General features: G+C 44.6%; 6 protein-coding genes across 8 annotated transcripts in view; 3 read left to right on the top strand and 3 right to left on the bottom strand.

Annotated features, from left to right (window-relative positions):
• Positions 1-19,531, bottom strand: part of LOC111162609 — a 207,498-nt gene that overhangs the window by 8,838 nt on the left and 179,129 nt on the right. The window lies entirely within an intron of this gene.
• LOC111138542 (histone H2B type 1-A) overlaps positions 1-19,531 on the top strand; it is a 364,628-nt gene that overhangs the window by 251,454 nt on the left and 93,643 nt on the right. The gene's annotated exons all lie outside the window — the stretch shown is intronic.
• On the bottom strand, positions 5,575-18,233 carry LOC111162613 (histone H1.2). Its single transcript, XM_022527126.1, has 2 exons — positions 17,503-18,233; positions 5,575-5,585 (listed from the first exon to the last, which is right to left on the bottom strand). The coding sequence occupies exon 1, from the start codon at positions 18,231-18,233 to the stop codon at positions 17,592-17,594; it is 642 nt and encodes a 213-aa protein (XP_022382834.1). The 3' UTR covers positions 5,575-5,585; positions 17,503-17,591.
• Positions 7,015-7,395, bottom strand: LOC111138548 (histone H2B type 1-B). The gene has a single exon (XM_022490565.1). It carries the CDS (start codon positions 7,393-7,395, stop codon positions 7,015-7,017), a length of 381 nt encoding a protein of 126 aa, XP_022346273.1.
• Positions 7,710-8,220, top strand: LOC111138535 (histone H2A type 1-B/E). 2 transcript variants are annotated; one of them, XM_022490551.1, is made up of 2 exons: positions 7,710-7,843; positions 7,949-8,220. In XM_022490551.1, exons 1-2 carry the CDS (start codon positions 7,763-7,765, stop codon positions 8,153-8,155), a joined length of 288 nt encoding a protein of 95 aa, XP_022346259.1. In that variant the 5' UTR covers positions 7,710-7,762; the 3' UTR covers positions 8,156-8,220. The 2 variants fall into 2 exon arrangements, with proteins under 2 accessions (XP_022346259.1, XP_022346258.1); XM_022490550.1 differs by having other exon boundaries at positions 7,710-8,220.
• LOC111138531 (histone H3.1) lies at positions 9,110-9,520 on the top strand. The gene has a single exon (XM_022490547.1). It carries the CDS (start codon positions 9,110-9,112, stop codon positions 9,518-9,520), a length of 411 nt encoding a protein of 136 aa, XP_022346255.1.

Raw genomic sequence — 19,531 nt, 5'->3', positions numbered from 1 at the left:
TCTGCTAGGTACAACTAGAAATCCCAGACATTACATGTAAACCAAAGGTGGAGAGAAGGCAGGTTGGCTAAGTGACCTTGAGAGCTGAAGAACAAGAAAGTTCTGTGTTCTCTGGGTTTTCTTTTTACCTCCCATATCCTGGATTTGGTGCTGAAGAAATTGGCAATCTCGAAATGCCAAGGAGAGCAAACAAACAACAGCAACAATAAAGACACAAAATGAGAACCGGATATCTCTGCCCAAAGGCCAAGGGTTGACCTAGAAAGTAGAAAACTTAAGACATAACCACTGTACAGTGAAACACCATGGAAAACATTGTGCCTCTGCCTCCCCAGCTCCACAGGTATAAGGTTTCCATGGAGGCCAGACGGGGATCTCAGGCTTCACTTACTCAGCGATGATGGGGTGCTTCTCCCTTCTCAGCAGGTGGAAATTATCCAACTAGGATTTTAAAGCAGCCGTCATAAAAATACTTCAATGAACAGATAACAGACCCACTTGAAACAAACGAAAGACTGCAAAACCTCAGGAAAAAAATAATAAAAGATGTAAAGAAGAACTAAATTCAAATTTCAGAACGGAAAAACACAATGACTGACATAGAAAACTCCACTGATGAGCTCAACAGCAGAAAGGAGAAGACAGAGGGGAGAAAAATCAGTGAATATGAAGATAGAAAAATAGAAATTACCCAGTTTGAACGACAGAGAGAAAATAGACTGGGGAGAAAAAAACCAACATCAGAAACCTGTGGGACAATAACAAAAGACCTAATGTTCATGTCTTTAGAGAATCAAAAAGAGAGAAGAAAAGAGAGTGGAATGTCCAAGAATTCCTAAATTTGACAAAAGATGTAAACCTACAGATTTCAGAAGCTTCACAAACCCCCAAGTAGAATAAACCCAAACACATTCTTGACATAAAACACATCATAATCAAACCCAGGCAAACTAAACACACACAAAATATCTTGAATGCAGTGAGAGAAGAAAAAGGGAAGAGGGAAAAAAGGGAAGAAAAGGGAAAAATCAATTCAAACAACAGCAGATTTCTCATCAGAAACCACATACCAAAAGGCAATGTCACATTTTTTTAAGAACTCAAAGAAAGAAACTGGTACTGTCTCTCTGAATTTCATGTCCTTTAGGAATCGGTGAGGGAATAAAGACATTCTTCGATGGAGTAAAGTGGAATTTCTTCCTGGCATATCTCTCCATAGGAAAATGACAAAAGGAAGTTCTTGAAAAAGAAAGGAAATATGAGATTTCTGGAACATTAGGAAGGAAGAAAGGAAAGAAAGAAATATGGGTAAATACAATTCTCATGAGTTTTCTAAATTATGTTTAGAAGCTAAATTTCTTATATTATCTGATGTGGTTCTTGATGTACATAGAGGAAATATTTCAGAGAGTTATATTATAAACAAGAGAGGGTAAAAAGATTTAAAAGAAAACAAGCTTTCTAAGGTTGAACTGGTAACATGTAGATACCAGTAGACCGTGATGTTGTGTGTAGGTAATATCTAGAGCAACCACTAAAAAACTATCCAAAGACCATAGATGAATCAAATTCAAATTGTCTCAAGAAAATATTCAAGTAGCCCACAGGAAAGCTGGAACTAGAAAACAGAGAAATGAACAATAGCGAGGGAAAAATTAGAAACAAACCAACAAAAAACCCACCAGAAAACAAAAATTTAAATGGCAAACTTAAAGCCTAACACGTATGGGAGGAAAATTTTTCCTAAACCCTTTTAGAGTCCCTGGCTGGGTGTGATGATTAAACTGACAAAGATAAACTGGCAGGAGAAAAACATACATATTTTACTGGAATTTTCACATGTACCTGGGAGCCTTCCTAAAAAAATGAAGACCTAAAGAAAGACCAAAGCAGGAAGCTTTTGTACTTTTAGACCACGAAATAAGTTTCTAAAGAACTGAAAAGACACGGGCACCTGGGTGGCTCAGTGGGTTAAGCCACTGCCTTTGGCTCAGGTCATGACCTCAGGGTCCTGGGATCGAGCCCTGCATCCAGTTCTCTGCTCGGTGGGGAACCTGCTTCCCCTTCTCTCTCTCTCTCTGCCTGCCTCTCTGCCTACTTGTGATCTCTCTTTCTGTGTGTCAAATAAATAAATAAAATCTTAAAAAAAAAAAAACAAACAAACTGAGAAGACAAAGGGGTTTGGGCAATAGGTAGTAAATGGCGAAGAAGTAACAAGGTTTATTCAGAGTCTTCTTAGTCCTAAATTCTCTGTTTTCTGGTGATGTTTTTCTAATCCTGCCTTTAGGGAAGAGGGATGAGGGAGAGGAAGTCAAAGTAACCTTGCTTTGCTATTTTCCCAAACACCTCTATCTTAAGATATTCAGTATGTCCAAATGCCATTTTTGCGGTAATATGTCCTGAACCCCCTCAAGGTCAACCATTGCATTAAATGTATATGGTCTAAATACACCCATTAAAAAACAGAGACGGGCTGATTTGATAAAAGTACAGGCTCCAAGTGGATGCTGTTGTAGGGAGAAAAAATCGTTTTCCCTCTACCCTTCTAGATTGTTAGCTGAGACCCTCCCCGCCCCCCGCCCCAGTAATACAAGACCGCTTAACAGGAGGAAACAGAGCTTTAAAAAAAGGAACAACAAAAAAAAAGTTTAATAACGCGTGTACCTCCTGTATGAAAGGGGGAGACCCAAGAAGTACTGAGTAATGCCTCAAATGGCCCCAAGCCATCACCTTAAATACCATCTCCAGCTAAAGGCAAAACATGTTCAGCGTGGAGGGTGGGGAGGACAGTTTTGGGAGGTTACCAGGCAAAGCACAGTAAACAAGGCTATGGTTGTTAGGCAGATTTAAGTTTTTGTCTTTTCCACTGGGTTCTTACAGTTTTAGTCACCCTTCTTTTCCTGGCACAGAGAGGGAATCACTCTTGCAAACTCAGATTTCCCCTGTAAATGTAAATTTCTCTTACAAAAGGCTAACTTTTTTTAGTAGGTTTTCAAAGCTTTTTTAATGTCTGCTATTAAAAAAAAAAAATCACTTTAGGTAATCTTTCTGCCAAAGAGGCATATTTTAGGGTGCAAATAATGCTCCCCTTCACTCTTGACAGGAACTCACTTCAAATATAACTATCCATACAGGTTGAAATGACAGGGTAGAGCTAGAAAAACCTTGCAAATATCAACCAAAGGAATCAAGGGTGCCTATATTAATATCATGTAGGTAAATCAGAGCAAAGAAATTTACCAGAGATAGAAAAGGACATTACAGAATGACAAAAGGGTCAGTCTAATAAGAAAACCAAGAAATCCTTTTTAAAAAATTTTTTTTATTTATTTGACAGAGAGGGGGGGAAAGAGCACAAGCAGGGGGAGCGGCAGGCAGAGGGGGAAGCAGACTCCCCTCTGCATGAGGAGCCTGACACAGGGCTTGATGCCCGGACCCTGAGATCATGACCTGAGCTGAAGGCAGAGGCTTAACCCACTGAGCCACTCAGGCGTCCCAAACCAAGTAATTCTAAACGTGTAAGCACCAAATAGCAGCCTTACAAAATACGTGAGGCAAAAACTGGTAGACCTGCGTGGCGTACAGAGCAAATCCACAATTACAGGTAGGCAGGTCAACACCCCTCCCTCAACAATTGATACAGCAAATATATAAAAAGTTAGCAGATACACAGAACTCAGCAAGTGCCTTGTTTTCATCTGTAAACCAGCAATGGTAATGTAGAGGTGGGAAAATGTTCCCTTCCTCCTTTCTAGGTGCTTTGGCTGGTTTAATAATTACATTTCAACGCAGGTCAGATTAATAGGAGAAAAGCAAATACTATTTCTTATGTCTGAGAGCAGCACAAAGACAGGACACCCGAAAGTCAGGCAGGTGAGACGTGTAGGCCATCCTGAACTAAGGAACGGGGACCGGGGGCTTCAAAGGAGAGACTGGCAATTCACAGGAAGGTAAGAATAGATGTTTGGTTCATCAGCTGTACGCCCTGCCCTGCAGATAAGTCTTTCGGATTTAAAAAAGAAAAGAAAAGAAAAGAAAAAGTTATCCTTGACAATAGCTCTCTTTCTGGTACTTTTAGAATAGGCAGTTAGTGAGGGTCTATGAGGATGCCCGGAGACCAGCAAGGAGGACGCCACCGCCGGCTGTGGGGAAGGTCAGGGGCCCTCCCGGCAGCGTCCGCCAGAAGCTGGATCCCACCAGACAGGCCCAAGATGGCGGCGCCACAACACGGAATCCTTGAGCAAGGGAGGTGGAAGAAGCAGGGGGAGCAGCTCCTTCTCTCTCTCTCATATCTCAAGGGTATAATTTTAACTTTAATAAACCTTTCCGCCTGTGTCCCTTGTCCTCTCTGTTGCATGTCTGTCCTTGAATTCTTTTTTGTGACAAGACCAAGAACCTGGTCACCTCTTTGGGATGTGCAGAGTAGAGGCCCCAGGTCCCAGGGTTTCCCCATTCACTTTAATAGAGATCAACATGATCTCTGTTAAATTTTAAAGGATAAGAAAAAGTATGATCTCATATGACATTCATATATCTATATGCATAGAGACCCATATATGTATGTATGTATGTGTGTGTATATGTGTATGTGTGTGTGTATGTATATATATACATACATATATATGTATGTATATATATAGACAAAGTAAAATTTCCATAAGATCGATGGCAAAAATGTCCTGGGTAATGGAATTACAGTTGGTTTTCATTTGTTTATTTGAAATTATTTGTGGTGGTTGTTATTTTAAAATAACGGGCAGGTATTGTTTTACAAGGAAGTTAAAAAGAACTGACTTAAATGTGTATATTATTTAATGGAAATGAAAAGCCAAGAGGAAAGACATCAGATGTTGCAGAGAGATGCTGAAGGCAGAACTGAGAATTCTGTGTCCTCTCATCTGCTAGGAAGCAGGGCCAGGGCATTCCATTTCTAACTCTGCCCTCTTTCCCAAATCGTGAACACTTTCTGGACCCCCTGTTATGTGTCTTTTCCAAATTTTCAACCTCCCTCCAAATTAAAAGTCTCTCCAGCCCCACCCCCTCTGTCTTGTTCTTGGCACCCAGAACTTTAGCCCAGAGCATCTCCGCTTTCCCTCAGGGACAGATCCAGATCGGGGACAGATGGAGCTCTTCTTGTCTCCAGCTCATCTTCCTTGGACAGGATGGCAGCTAAAACTTCCCCGTGGCTGCACGGGTGATCAGGAAAGTAATACAAGCTATTTTTTTCTCATTTGCTTTTTTACTCAGAAATTGCCTTTTTGGAGAAAAATGCGGGTGTTTTACTAGGGAAGAGGGTGTATAAAGCCTTGTAGGATTTCACTTGGATGGCTCGCCTGCTGGCTCTGCTTGTGTCCAAAATTGGCCTCCCATCATATGCAGCTGGAGAGATTTTATGAGTTTTTTCTGCTTTCTCACCACTCCTCACTATAGATCCATAGTCTACCCCACAGTCGAGGCATCTGATTTTTTTTTTTAATTCTCCTTTCACTTGTTAGAGATCAGCCGGTATTCAGGACAGATGGAAAAAGGCCTAGGTCTGAATCTACAAACCCCAGATTAGTTTGAACTTGTCAATTAAGGGTAAAGTTTTACGTAAAGAATCAAATGTTAGGAAGGAAGGGGAGTATGGAAGGAGAGAGAGAGGAGAGATGAAAGGTAGAAAGCAACAGGTAGGCAAAAGTTTTGAAGGACGAGATGAGGAAAAAAATTATCCCTACCTCAGACCGTTTTGAACAGGATGAGAAATATTACCACCTAGATCTCACCTCGCCAGGGTCAGAACATAAAGGTCAGTGATTTTTAACGTGTTGGCTGAGTTTGATAATTAAAAAAAAAAAGGAAGGGGGGTAGGGAGAATATGTCTTTTTATAATTATTAATTTTTAAGGCCGGGGTCTCATTCACAGCTATATTTTGTGTTGCTGAGACTTGAAGTACTCATACAGTGGTGGGCTGACATTTGAGATCTGGGAAGAGATCATTTAAACTTAAATTTTCTTCATAAAGGGGTCCTTTTAAAGAAATTCTATTGTACATTTTATTTCTTCATCCAAAGTCACTGTTGTGTGTCAACTACATAAAATGCTCATAGACTGATGAAAAAAATACAGTTTTCCTTTTTTTCATCGGCAGTCAACAGCTGAGTCCTACCCATTCTCCTCTCCTCCCCCAATCCCGGACCTAGACCTGCCCCATTACCTCCTCTTCATCAAGGCATTTTCTGTCTTTACAGAATTATTTTTGGAGTCTGGTGTCTTCGATAGAGGTTTACCAAGAAAAACCAGCACAGCTTCGTCTCCAACCCAGGCCCTCCTCGCCAGCCAGTAAGGTGGCGCGATAGGGAAGAGCGGGAAATTCAAACCTTTTGTCCTTCTTAGAGCTGGACGGCCATCCCCCCCGCCCTTCTAGTGACATTCTCGAAATGCCATTAACACTCAGAATGGGAAATGGGACCTCGGAATCTTGGGACGCAAAAAAAATTGAAACGGGTGTAGATTGGCTGTTGCCATCGGTAAACAATTCTAGTGTGAAACTAGAGTAATTCCCTTTAAACTGTGCAAAGAACTTGAAGTGTATCTCAGAAGTGCCCACGAGAACCACCGGCGTATATCTACCCAGTGTTTTATGCAAGGGAATTTAGGGTCCAGGTATAAGCCCTACTTCTTTCCCGCAGCCCAGATCTCGCCCTCCTCCCAACAGCGAGTCTCGATTAGTCATGCCCTGAGGGTCCCTATTCTGAAAACCTTTAACCACTTTACTCTGCAGGAAAACCCTTTTTCAGCAACGTAAACACTAGGAAAATAAGATTGAGAATTTGCAAGCATCCTGAGCTTTAGGGGAAGACAACCTGGGATGAAAAAAATGGGTGAAATCAACCATTGTTGGATGAGATTCCTTAAAACTCAAACTGTAGTGGCAAACTTGCACTTAACACCGCAACGAAGTGGTGGTTACAGATCTTTGTTGATAAGTGGGTGGCTCTGAAAAGAGCCTTTGGGGTTGAATCACAAGCCGCTTACTTGGAGCTGGTGTACTTAGTGACGGCCTTGGTGCCCTCAGACACGGCGTGCTTGGCCAGCTCCCCGGGCAGCAGCAGGCGCACGGCCGTCTGGATCTCCCTGGACGTGATGGTCGAGCGCTTGTTGTAGTGCGCCAGGCGGGACGCCTCGCCCGCGATGCGCTCGAAGATGTCGTTGACGAACGAGTTCATGATGCCCATGGCCTTGGATGAGATGCCGGTGTCGGGGTGCACCTGCTTCAGCACCTTGTACACGTAGATGGAATAGCTCTCTTTGCGGCTGCGTTTGCGTTTTTTGCCGTCCTTCTTCTGTGCTTTAGTGATGGCTTTTTTGGAGCCCTTCTTCGGAGCCGGAGCAGATTTGGAAGGCTCAGGCATGGCTTTTCCCTGTAAGTTGTAGAAACAAGAATCGCACTCACCCCAACAAAGGTTAGTGTTGTGAAAAGTCCAGAGCTCATTCTTTTATAGTTCCTCAATGCAAATGAAGTTTCAAGAATTGTCACTTCTGATTGGATAAAATGTGAGATCTCTCGCTCTGGGGAGGGGTTTATGCAAATAAGGGATTAACAGTCTCTCTTTCTATTGGATACACAGACTAACATAGTTTGACCAATGGGGTAGCTTGTAGGCTCATTCCTGAGCTGCCTATAAAAGAGGTTTTTGGCGGGGTTAGAGGGCGGGTGGTAGTTGCAAACGTGTTTTTAGTGTATGTGTTGTTTTGGTTGTTGAGCTTAATTAAGTCGACATGTCTGGCCGTGGGAAGCAAGGGGGTAAAGCCCGTGCCAAAGCAAAGACTCGGTCATCCCGAGCCGGTCTGCAGTTCCCGGTGGGCCGCGTGCACCGCCTGCTCCGCAAGGGCAACTACTCGGAGCGGGTCGGGGCCGGCGCGCCCGTGTACCTGGCGGCCGTGCTCGAGTACCTGACGGCCGAGATCCTGGAGCTGGCGGGCAACGCGGCGCGCGACAACAAGAAGACGCGCATCATCCCGCGCCACCTGCAGCTGGCCATCCGCAACGACGAGGAGCTCAACAAGCTGCTGGGCCGCGTCACCATCGCGCAGGGCGGCGTGCTGCCCAACATCCAGGCCGTGCTGCTGCCCAAGAAGACCGAGAGCCACCACAAGGCCAAGGGCAAATAAAAATCTAGCACAGACAGCACGTATTTTATACTCAACTATAGCAAATAAAAGGCTCTTTTCAGAGCCATCCACATTTTCACAAGAATGGCTGGTAACCCAGTTTGTGCTACCTTGGTAGAACCAATCCTGAGCAAACCTATAAAAATGGGGAAATTGAAACATTGAAATTTAAGGAAACAGGTTCTCTACTATGGGCTGAGTGTGTACCAGACGTGTCAGTTCGCTACAAGAAGTGCAAGAGGCTGAAATGTACAAGCAGGAAGGAAATTTGCTTTTGACCAGTAATAAAGTTGCACAAGCTTTCCAAGTTTTCAGTTTAGGGAAAAATTTCATCCAACAAAGGCAAGCTATCATTGCGGTACAGTTTTGTATGTAGCATTAGTAGATCCGGTGCTTTACGTGCGATATTCCAAATACACCCAGGAACGCTGCCATGTAGTTTAATACGAGAAAACTCGGTATTAGGAGAGCTATAATGACCGAAGATCTAGGAAGAGGCAGTCCAGGTTACCCGAGATCTACTTCAAAATAACTAGCCCAACTGCCTAGAGACGGTAACAAGACAAAATTGTACTCAGTGAAGTGTGCAGACCGGCAGGATTGATAACCTCCGAGCCTGTGAAGAATTGGGGGAATCTCAGGTTCACTTACATTTACAGAACCACACAGATTATATTTAACATGTTTCTTAAAAGGCTGGCTAGGGCTCCTGTGCTTAGTGAAAGCATAAAACAACCTTTGAATATTAATTCACACTGAAAAGAGGGAGAGAGGTGGAGTTATTCATCCAATCGGATTCTCCAGTAACTCACCAATGTGGATACCGTTCGACCAATGATTTCATCGCGCGGTTCTTTTGAAAAACTACGAGGCCAATCAGAATGCCTCTTACTGTATATAAAGGAATCTTTGCGTTTGCTCCCCAGGCTCTCGGTGTGTCTTTAGTTCCCCCCAATGGCTCGCACGAAGCAGACGGCGCGCAAGTCGACCGGCGGCAAGGCCCCGCGCAAGCAGCTGGCCACCAAGGCGGCCCGCAAGAGCGCGCCGGCCACGGGCGGCGTGAAGAAGCCGCACCGCTACCGGCCCGGCACGGTGGCCCTGCGCGAGATCCGGCGCTACCAGAAGTCCACCGAGCTGCTGATCCGCAAGCTGCCGTTCCAGCGGCTGGTGCGCGAGATCGCGCAGGACTTCAAGACCGACCTGCGCTTCCAGAGCTCGGCCGTCATGGCGCTGCAGGAGGCGTGCGAGGCCTACCTGGTGGGGCTCTTCGAGGACACCAACCTCTGCGCCATCCACGCCAAGCGCGTCACCATCATGCCCAAGGACATCCAGCTGGCGCGCCGCATCCGCGGCGAGAGGGCGTAAAACAAACTGCCGGTTGTAAAAGGCTCTTTTCAGAGCCACCCACTATCTCTTGAAAGGGGTTGTAACTTACGGTCCCAACTACAGAAACAAAGTTTATTTGCCACGGAAATGATTTCTGACGTGGACGTTTTTAGTACAAGGTGTATTTGAGTGTTAACCTGCTGAATATTCCAAGTCCCTTTCTCAGGCTTCAGCAGACCTGTTAAAGAGCTGCTGTTTTAAGATGCATTTATCGTTTCCGGGGTGACATGAAAGCAGTTGTAATTTTCTAGAGCCGTTAGACAAGCTTCACATGTGCACCAGGAATAGAGTGCAAATTAAGCTTGTAGTTGGACTCTGTCTCCAGGGAGTTTTCTCTTTCTGCGTTTGCAGTGCGGTTCCTAGAACCCCTTTATATTGGTTTAGTTTGGCCTGTTCAGTTCCAACTTCAGAGAATACCATTTAGTCAGGTGAGTTTGCAGAGGGTCCTGACCACCCCCTGTAAAAGCTTTTATTCCATTTAACATAACAGAAGCAAGTCTAACAGCATTTTCAGTATCCTTAACGTTTCCAATAATCTGCAAAACATTTCATGTATCCTGACTTCAGAATCTTGTATTGGTCTGAGAAGGGACCAAGTTACAGAAACAGACTTCTGTACTCACCAGAAGACACCCACTAAATACATATATGCAATAAGACAAAAGACTGATCTATCATTATCCGAAGTTTCTCTGCCTACGCAACTTAAAATCAGTGGGATTTGATTCTGAGAGGCTGTTACCTAGAGTGTTTCTCCTACCCATGTCACCCCCCCCCCCGCCTTTTTTAAAGTTGTGTGTGTGTGTGTGTGTTTAAGGTTTTATTTATTTGACATAAGAGATCACAAGTAGGCAGAGAGGCAGGCAGGGGGTGGGGGATGAGGGGTAGGGGGCAGGGAGCAGGCTCCCCACTGAGCAGAGAGCCTGATGCAGGACTCCATTCCAGGACCCTGAGATCATAACCCGAGCCAAAGGCAGAGGCTTAACCCACTGAGCCACCCAGGCACTCTCCATGTCCCCTTTTAATAAATGCAAAATCATTCACTAAAGTGATACTTTCTTTAATTTTCTAAGTGTAAAGTTATAATAAACTGATGGTAGTCCAAGGTTTTTTGAGGCCTAAAACTTACACAACTTGGCAACTCAATAGTCACAATTCAAAATTTAACATACAAAATAGACAGTGAATATTTATAATTGAAAGGATCCAAATTCCAATTTTACCAAAATAAAGCTGTAGCTATCACAAAATTCAGTAAAATAGCACATTAATTTTCGAATACAACACTATAATTTTTTTGTCTTAGAATATATATATATATATATTTTAAGATCTTATTTATTTGACAGAGAGAGAGAGAGATCAGAAGTAGGCAGAGAGGCAGGCACAGAAAGAGGAGGAAGCAGGCTCCCCGCTGAGCAGAGAGCCAGATGCGGGGCTCAACCCCAGGACCCTGGGATCATGACCTGAGCCGAAGGCAGAGGCTTTAACCCACTGAGCCACCCAGGTGCCCCTGTCTTAGAATATTTTTGATGGCATACTCTGATTCCATTTTCGCTTGAAAATTATTTGAGGGCAACCCTCTCGGGTTGCCTCCCTCCTTGGAAACTTTGTGCTATTGCTCAATAAATCTTGTTTTGCTGCCCACCAAAATACACACACACACACACACACACACACACACACACACACACACACACGTATATTTATGTATATGTATATGAATATACACATACATATGTATGAATATTTCCTATATATACAGTGGGAAGAGAATTCAGTATTTCCTCCCAGGTAAATTGATCACAATTTGTTTTGTTCTCTTGATAACTTAGAACTGAGTTTCAGCTTCCAAACACACTATTGGTAGTGTCATTTTTAAGACTGTGTTCAAATCTGGGAACTCCTTGGTCAATCTTCTTTCATATATGAGTTGTAAAATTTGGAAGGATTCTTCATGGACTAGCTTTCAGCTCTATACGTTTCAAATCTTGATTCATCCGTACTATACACCTTTACTGCCACGGCAGTTGCTACAAATACACGGATGTCATTATGTGCATCCAGCACATCTTGTCTGAAATTCAGGTTTGTCAGTGAGCAGCAGGAGTGCACAGCATGAAACCACTCTTCCAACTGATTGGCTAGAACTGAACTATATGTGAGCACATCTGCGAATTTTATACTTTGTTAATCCTAAACTAAACATATAGGAAGTAAATTTTCTCTTACCTAAATCCAAATGTGTTCATCGGAATCCCCATATAATCAGGCGAAAGGTGCACTGGAATACAAAAGGGAAAATTGAGTGGCAACAAACAACAGGTGTAACCCGCTGTGAATAAAATATCTTAATATTGAAATTTTTAAAAAAGAGAGAGAGACCAAGTGAATACACTCCCAAGGGCCTAACATTTGAGTTTCATTAGCTTCAGGGTAAATGTGCTTCTGAACACTTCCTGTGCTTTTCTAAATTATACACGGCCTTCCCCTGCTCTCCTACCACTCTCTTCCAGCACTAGGAATTGAGAACCGCTAGTTTGGGATGACATGTAGGCCTCTGGGATAACCCAAGCGTGGCTTGCATGCTGCTTTGGATGGTGGGACCATTCACAGAGATACCAGAAGGACAAAACTTACCGGGAAGGATATAAAGTCAACTCCGAGCAATTTGAACATTTTTGGTGTGAATGTGAGTTCCCTGGGACAATACTGCAGGGTGTTATGGTTCTATTCTGGACTGAATATCATCTTCCTTTAAGAGGTCCCCATGGGAGGAACAATAAAACCAAGTTTTCACTGGAGACAGTTGAATAGCTAACCTTCATAGCGTTCCATAGGTCAAGTACCATGTGAACTGATTGGCCTGAATTGTTATATACCATTTCTTACTTTTTTTTTTTTTTTTTTTTTTTAAGTAGGCTCCATGTCCAGCATGGGGCCCAATGCAGGGCTCAAACTCATAACACTGAGATTAAGACCTGAGCTGAAATCAAGAGTCAGATGCTCAACAGACTGAACCACCCAGGCGCCCTGATATCATTCTTGATACAACACTGAAAGTCAAGTTCTCTCACTGTGTCCATTTTACGGAGCAAGAACTTTAGACATTTTAGTTAGACATTTAGACATTTTAGTTAATTGGCCAAATTCATACTACTAATAAATATCATTGACAGGCAATGTCACACTGAACCTACACTCTAAATATCTTCTGATTAATAAGATTGCCCAGAAAGGGATTCTTAGAGCTAGCTGCTCCTGTCACACAGATTAGGCTGGATGGCTAAGATATGCAGTGGCCTGAACTTGGGCTACCTTCTATTGTCAGAGTCCTCTGCTCAGTGGCCTGGTATGAGATGAGGTGGATAGGATGAGGAAAAGAAACATCACATATTAGGGATGCTCTCTGGGCCTCGGGACCAGCTCAGAATCATCATTTCCTTGGAAACATCTGGATTCTGCTACAGAGCAAGTATTTGCTTGTGTCTTACCCACAGTGTTTACTATGGACCTATATTGTCCACGATAGTAACCACTAGCCATGGATAGCTATCATGCACCTGAAATATGACTAGTCCAAATTGGGACGAGCTTTGAGGGTAAACTATATACCAGGTTTCAAAGAGCTGTCTGGGACTAGCTGTCTGAAAAATAGAATAAAAAAACCTCCTTAATATTTTTTATATTAGATAACTTGTTGAACTGGTATTTCTATTATAGTGAGTTAAAATACTATTAAAAGAGATTTATGTGTTTCTTTTCTACTTCTTTAAATGTGGCTACTAGAAAATGTCAAATAAGTGATACAGCTCTTACAGTATTTCTGAGGATAAGCACTAGCATACAGAAGATAGTTACACTGGCTCACTGATTGGAAACTAACAAGCTATATTCTTTTTTTTTTTTTTAAGATTTCATTTATTTATTTGTCAGAGAGAGAGAGAGAGGGAGCACAGGCAGACAGAGTGGCAGAGGGAGAAGCAGGCTCCCTGCAGAGCAAGGAGCCCGATGCGGGACTCGATCCCAGGACGCTGGGATCATGACCTGAGCCGAAGGCAGCCGCTTAACCAACTGAGCCACCCAGGCGTCCCAACAAGCTATATTCTCAATATCACCAATCCCCAGTATTAGTGACACCTACGTGCTGTGACAAGGTGTTTGACAGTAAGTGGAGAGGGATGAGCAACAGTGTTTGGCACATTGTAAATTAGAGCTCGGAAATGCTCTAATTCTCCACTGTGAAATCCTCTAATGATGTAATCTTGCCTCTCCTGGACCTGTTCATCTCTGGTATGAGTTTCAACCCAAAGTTACTCTCTATACTTCCCTTAGGCATAGAATAATACCTAGAATTTTGCTTATGAGAAGTAATAGGATATTTAATTTTTCAGCCATGAGAGCTCTGTGTATGGGCAAGAGAAAAAAAAAAGTTTGCATTATAATGCATTACAATTATATTGCATTATAATGCATTACAAGTAGCCTTTAATTTCTGTGTTACTCACATTTTTGTCAAACATGGACACGAGATCGTGAATTTTCATTGTTGAATTATCAACCAGCAATTTTGTTTATGCAGTATTCATTGCCCGTTTTGGCTAATCAGGCATGTTTGGGCAATTATTTGAATATATTATTGCCATTATCAGTATGATCATAGTAAGTAGAATGTTGGAAATGATAATATGAATAATGTCAAAATAAAATATAAACTTCATTATTAGAAATCAAAAACAAGGACCTTTTTCTTAAAGCGGCCAAATTGGAGTCTAATGAATGGCTTACAGCATCGGACTTAAGCCAGGCTACTTTGTGAACACTGGTGAGGGAATGGAACAAAATCGAAGAAACATTAGTGAAGATTTTATCTAAAGTCTAGGTGACATTAGAGATTTTTACAACTTTCAGCTCTCCACGAACGAACTCTCCCTACACCCTACTAGAGAAGGGCGATTGTTTGTTCTTGAGGAATACATTTCATTTGAAAGTAAAGGACGCCCGTTACCTAAGCAGGCATGTTTGCAGGAGACATTCAATGTTAGGGTCAACTGCAAGTATATAACCTCCAAAGGTGTGCGGACTTAACAGCATCCGAAGAGGAAAGGAAGCGTGGAAGTACTCTACGCTCGACTGAGGACGAACTGTGCTTCTATTTGGAGTGTCTTAAGTCTCCTGATTGCTAGAACTTGACCCAGTCTGAGCTGAGAAGTGACCCTAGTGGCAGGAGTTGAGATGGCTAGGAGAACCAAGAACTCCAATGTCAGGAGCACAGACAATAACCCTCTAGGCATCTCTTGGCTCCATTTTGGTCTTTTTAGTCACCAGCCTTCTTGGTTTCTCCTAGAGAGTGTCTAAGAAATCAGTTCCCTGGACATCGGTTCACCTCAGTTTCTATAACTCAATTCCAGTTTTTGGAAGACAATTGTTGATGGTTCATTTTGGCCCAGTGCCCTGTGGACCAGTCAACCATCATTTAAGGTCAGACACTTCACCAAAAATTTAAGCACAGAAAATAGTATATATTGACACCCTGACATGCAAGCTTTAAGCCAAAGACCAGGTTAGAGAAGACCAGGATTATTTGGGACCAGAGGGCATTCTAGAGTTTCATTGTTCATATGGTTGCCAGGAGCCACATATAGTTAACTGAGCTGTTGAACAGGTTAGCAGGAACTGAGATATGCCGTATGCATAGAGTTTTCAAAGACATAATATGAGACGCAAAAAAGAATGTGAAATAACTTATAAATATTTTTCCATTGCTTTTATGTTGAATGAGAATATTTTGGATATATTACGTTAAATAAATTATGTTATTAACATTGATTTCACCTGTTTCTTTTTTCTTTCTGTGGCTATACACGACATTGTTCTAGAGGTTGTTAATTCACACAGGCATAGATCTCTTCCAGAACTGGGTATCTTCTTCAGTGTGCCCTTTATGGTATTCTGGCCCTCAAGGAATCTCAAATCTCATAGGTTGCCATTTCAACAGTAGAAAGATGACAAAATATCTGGGAATAAAGGTAATAAGAAATATGAAGATCTAGTTGGAGAAAATTTGAAACATTCTCCACATGTACAAAATATTTGAAAAAAAAGGGGGGGGAAATAAAATGTTCTTGAATAGGAAAACTTCATTGTCTCCCCAAATTAATTTGTAAATTTAACATCATCCCAAAGAAACTACTGATAGGGTTTTGAGGGTTTTTTATGCATAGTGGAGGGGTGGAGAGGTGGGAGGAAGGAAGCATCTTAAATTACATTTGGAAAAACGAAATTAACAAAAACTAGAATAACCAGGAAATTCTGAGAAAGAGCAAGAACAGGGAATGAGCTCTATCAGCTAGTAGTCACAACACCTCAGTTTATTAAACATTCAATTTTTATTTTAATACCTACTATAGGTCACGTATTCTCAGCATTGAAAATAGTCCTGTGAACAATATTTAGTGTGATCACACTTGAGGAATGAGAGACCAAAGGAACAAAGTAGAAAACCAAGAATTATTCCACTTACCCAGGGAATTTAGCCTATGATAAAGGTGGCATCTCAAAATGAGGGTGGAGCAGGGAGGGGACAAGGGGAAGACATGGAAGGGTTGTATACATTTATTAAACCTTACAACAAAATACAGAGGGCTCCACGGTTTTAAATGTGAAATTAACAGCACAAAAATTACTTCGTGTAATTTATGGAAAATTGGGAAAATTGTCTTCGTGTGCACGCGCGCGCTGCGCCCTAAAAGTGGAGGTCTTTCTACTTACAACAACGGACACTAAAGTGTCCCCATTCCGTGGGAGGGGCGGTGCGGGTAGGGATGAAACCCGTGATCGCTGCCGGTAATGCGGGAACGAATCTAGATTAATTAACCGCTAGTTCCGTCATCGTGGCAACGGACGAAAAACTGAGCAGCAGGTCCCAGAAGCCCCTGTTCCTGGAACTTGAGAAAATCCGTGTTCACCAGAATAGAAGCAGGACTAGGACTTTGTCCGGAAGAAACGCCATGAATATCAAGGAACCCGCAGATAACACCGTGAATACAAACGAAAGCCCTTCGTTAGGCATCACCCCCCACCCACGCACACGTTTCCAGTTTACCCATATTTTGTTCCTGGCGTCGAAACTGTTGGACTTGGGACCGCCGCACAGAAATGCGTTTAAAACGTCTCCGGCTTTTGGATGTTGACGTCTGCCTACAATGAGGCTTGGGGACCCGCTGCCAGGACAAAATGGCCGACGAAAAGCTGTTTCTGATGCCCTGAAATCCATCACACCTGTGTCCAAAGGTACGCGAGGCGAGGCACTGGAGGGCGCAGGTCGGGCGGTGCGCCCGGGCAGGGTCGCCGCCGCCACCGCGCGTTGTCCCGGCGAGGTACTTGGGCCGCGGCGCACCGGCTTGCACACCAGAGCGCGGGACGCAGGCGCCTGCGCCCTCTCCTCCCGGGCCCGGGACTGCCCCCGGACACCCCAACTTTAATTTCCAAAACATGGTAAGTGTCCGAAATACATATTTATCAACCGGAAAGGCCCAATTCAACCCACCAGAAACAAAACACACACAGACTACACCCGAGGCCGGACGCCACCCAATGAAACACACGACGAAGACCACGGGCTGGAGGAGTGGGCCAACCCGCGAGCAGGGCGGGACTTTTGAATGACTTTCCAACCCAATCGGGGTATTCCTGAAGACAAACTGGCTGGCTTGATTTGTGGTTGTTTTCGATGTACCCGGCGCGGGGCGGGGCTGGCGGACGAGCGCGCGCCTCGGGACAGCGCTTCCGCACCGCCGCGGGAAAGGCCACCGGGGGCACCGCAGGGCAGGGGACAGGCCCCATGGCCGCACAGAAACACCCCCCCCCGCCCCTTTCCGGTTGGCGTTAAGCCCAAAGTTACCAACCACACCCCCGCAACCCTATCCTACAGCTGAAAGTTAAGAGGGAAAAACGAATAGGATGCGCAGAGAATGCCCAGCTCTTTCTCGGAGATAGTGGTGGCTCTGAAAAGAGCCTTTTTGGGTTTCAGAAGCAGATGTCCAACAACCTACTTCTTCTTGGGTGCAGCCTTCTTGGGCTTGGCAACCTTGGGCTTGGCAGTCTTGGGCTTCAGGGCCTTGGCTGTGCTCTTGGCCGCCTTCTTGGGCTTGGCCGCCTTGGCCTTCTTCGGGCTCTTGGCCACTTTCTTGGCGACAGCCGCCGCCGCGGGCTTCTTGGCCTTCTTGGGGGTCTTCTTGGCGCTCTTCTTGGGGGCGCTGGCCCCCGCGGCCTTCTTGGGCTTCTTGGCCGCCCCGGCCGCCTTCTTGGGCTTGGCCGCGCCCGCCTTCTTGGCCTTGGGCTTGGCCTCGCCGGAGGCCGCCTTCTTGTTGAGCTTGAAGGAGCCCGAGGCGCCGGTGCCCTTGGTCTGCACCAGGGTGCCCTTGCTCACCAGGCTCTTGAGGCCCAGCTTGATGCGGCTGTTGTTCTTCTCCACGTCGTAGCCGGCGGCCGCCAGCGCCTTCTTGAGCGCCGCCAGGGACACGCCGCTGCGCTCTTTGGACGCGGCGACGGCCTTGATGATCAGCTCCGACACCGGGGGGCCGGACGCCTTGCGGCGCGCCCCTGCGGGCTTTTTGGCCGCCTTCTTCTTCACCGGGGTCTTGTCCACCGGGGGGGCGGCGGCGGGAGCGGCAGGAGCGATCTCCGACATGCTGAGGCTGTGGGACTGGGTACAAGTGGCAGAGCGCCGTGGGTGCGCCGCGGCCGGGCCGCCGTATATATAGAGCGCAGGCGCGCGCTGATTGGTGCTCCGCTCGCCCGCCTGGCTGGCAGCTCCGAGCCGCCGCCGTGCGCCCAAGTTGTGTTTGTTCCACTTCACAAAAGGGGGAAAATGTTAAAATACCCCGCACCAAATCTCCCGACTTTGGTCGGGAAAGGATCCGAGAATCCTCAGGCCTCGTGCTCTCCATTTATTTTTTCCGCAAGCCCAAAGACAACGCGTCCAGGTGCCCCCAACTCCCCCAACTCCCAGGGAAGTCCAGGACGGTCGGAGACCACTTTCTGTTTTTCTTCTAAATTACCTGTTCGCTCCTTTGCCCCTGAAAGTTCTTTTTCTCAGGAGTGCTTGGGCACATGCTGCCCTTCTTTGGGATACAAAAACGAAATGGTTTCCACCTAAGTTTTCACGATAATTCTGTTTCTTCGCAGGGGAAGTAACACAGGTCCTCTGTGAGTTCTGCGCACAGACCCACAAGAACCGTGGACGGGGACAAGGATTCCCGGGCCAGTCCAAAGCAGTTAGGGCTGTAAGAAAGGGGGTCCAGAAGCCTTGGGGGCTGTCCTGGGTCGTGGAGGGTTAGAGACTTAAATCTTAGACTTGAAGACATTGAAATTCTTTTTCAAATCCGTCTTTTCACAGATGGGGGCGGGGCACTCTTCACTTCTCCAAGGGCGAGAAATTGGGCAGTTTTTCAAAAGGTCTCAGGTTCCCCTCTGGGTTGTGCAAGGCAGGGGGTCTGACCCTCAAGAATAGGGATAATGAGGGAAAAAGGGAGACCCCCTAAGCTTACAAAAAAAAAAAAAAAATCCTCAAAGACTTGGCGGCTATAAACATTGAGATGATCTGTTTTCAAAGAAAACCAGCATTTATTATTTTTATATGCTCCAGTAAAGGGGTAAATTTTAGCCCATGAAAATTCTGGGTTACTTCCAGTAACAATATCTGAAGACATGTTATGCTATAGAAGGACACTCTGTAGCTGGGAATTCAAAGATCTGGATGACTTTCATGTGATACACTTTTATCAGGTAAACTATAGATCTGAAGTTGAGCAAAACAGATGGCAAAATTTTAAGTAGAAACAGAGGAAAAGTACTGGAACATATAAATTATTACACCATTTTTTTGTTGTTGATAAGAACACCTCTTCTCGCCCCCTCTGAAGCAGGTCTTACATATTCTGGTCTCAAGTTTGCTTTACTTCTTTACGGTTCGTTATTTCATATTTC

Source organism: Enhydra lutris, unplaced genomic scaffold, assembly GCF_002288905.1.
Source record: "Enhydra lutris kenyoni isolate GAN:26980312 unplaced genomic scaffold, ASM228890v2 scaffoldscaffold93, whole genome shotgun sequence".
Taxonomy (NCBI): domain Eukaryota; kingdom Metazoa; phylum Chordata; class Mammalia; order Carnivora; family Mustelidae; genus Enhydra; species Enhydra lutris.
The sequence above is the reverse complement of the archived record's forward strand: the minus strand, read 5'-3'. Positions and strand labels throughout refer to the sequence as shown.

Bases quoted from the DNA above. Each gene is read 5' to 3' on its own strand.
- LOC111138548 (XM_022490565.1), bottom strand. From the start codon at position 7,395: ATGCCTGAGCCTTCCAAATCTGCTCCGGCTCCGAAGAAGGGCTCCAAA.
- LOC111162613 (XM_022527126.1), bottom strand. From the start codon at position 18,233: ATGTCGGAGATCGCTCCTGCCGCTCCCGCCGCCGCCCCCCCGGTGGAC.
- LOC111138535 (XM_022490550.1), top strand. From the start codon at position 7,763: ATGTCTGGCCGTGGGAAGCAAGGGGGTAAAGCCCGTGCCAAAGCAAAG.
- LOC111138531 (XM_022490547.1), top strand. From the start codon at position 9,110: ATGGCTCGCACGAAGCAGACGGCGCGCAAGTCGACCGGCGGCAAGGCC.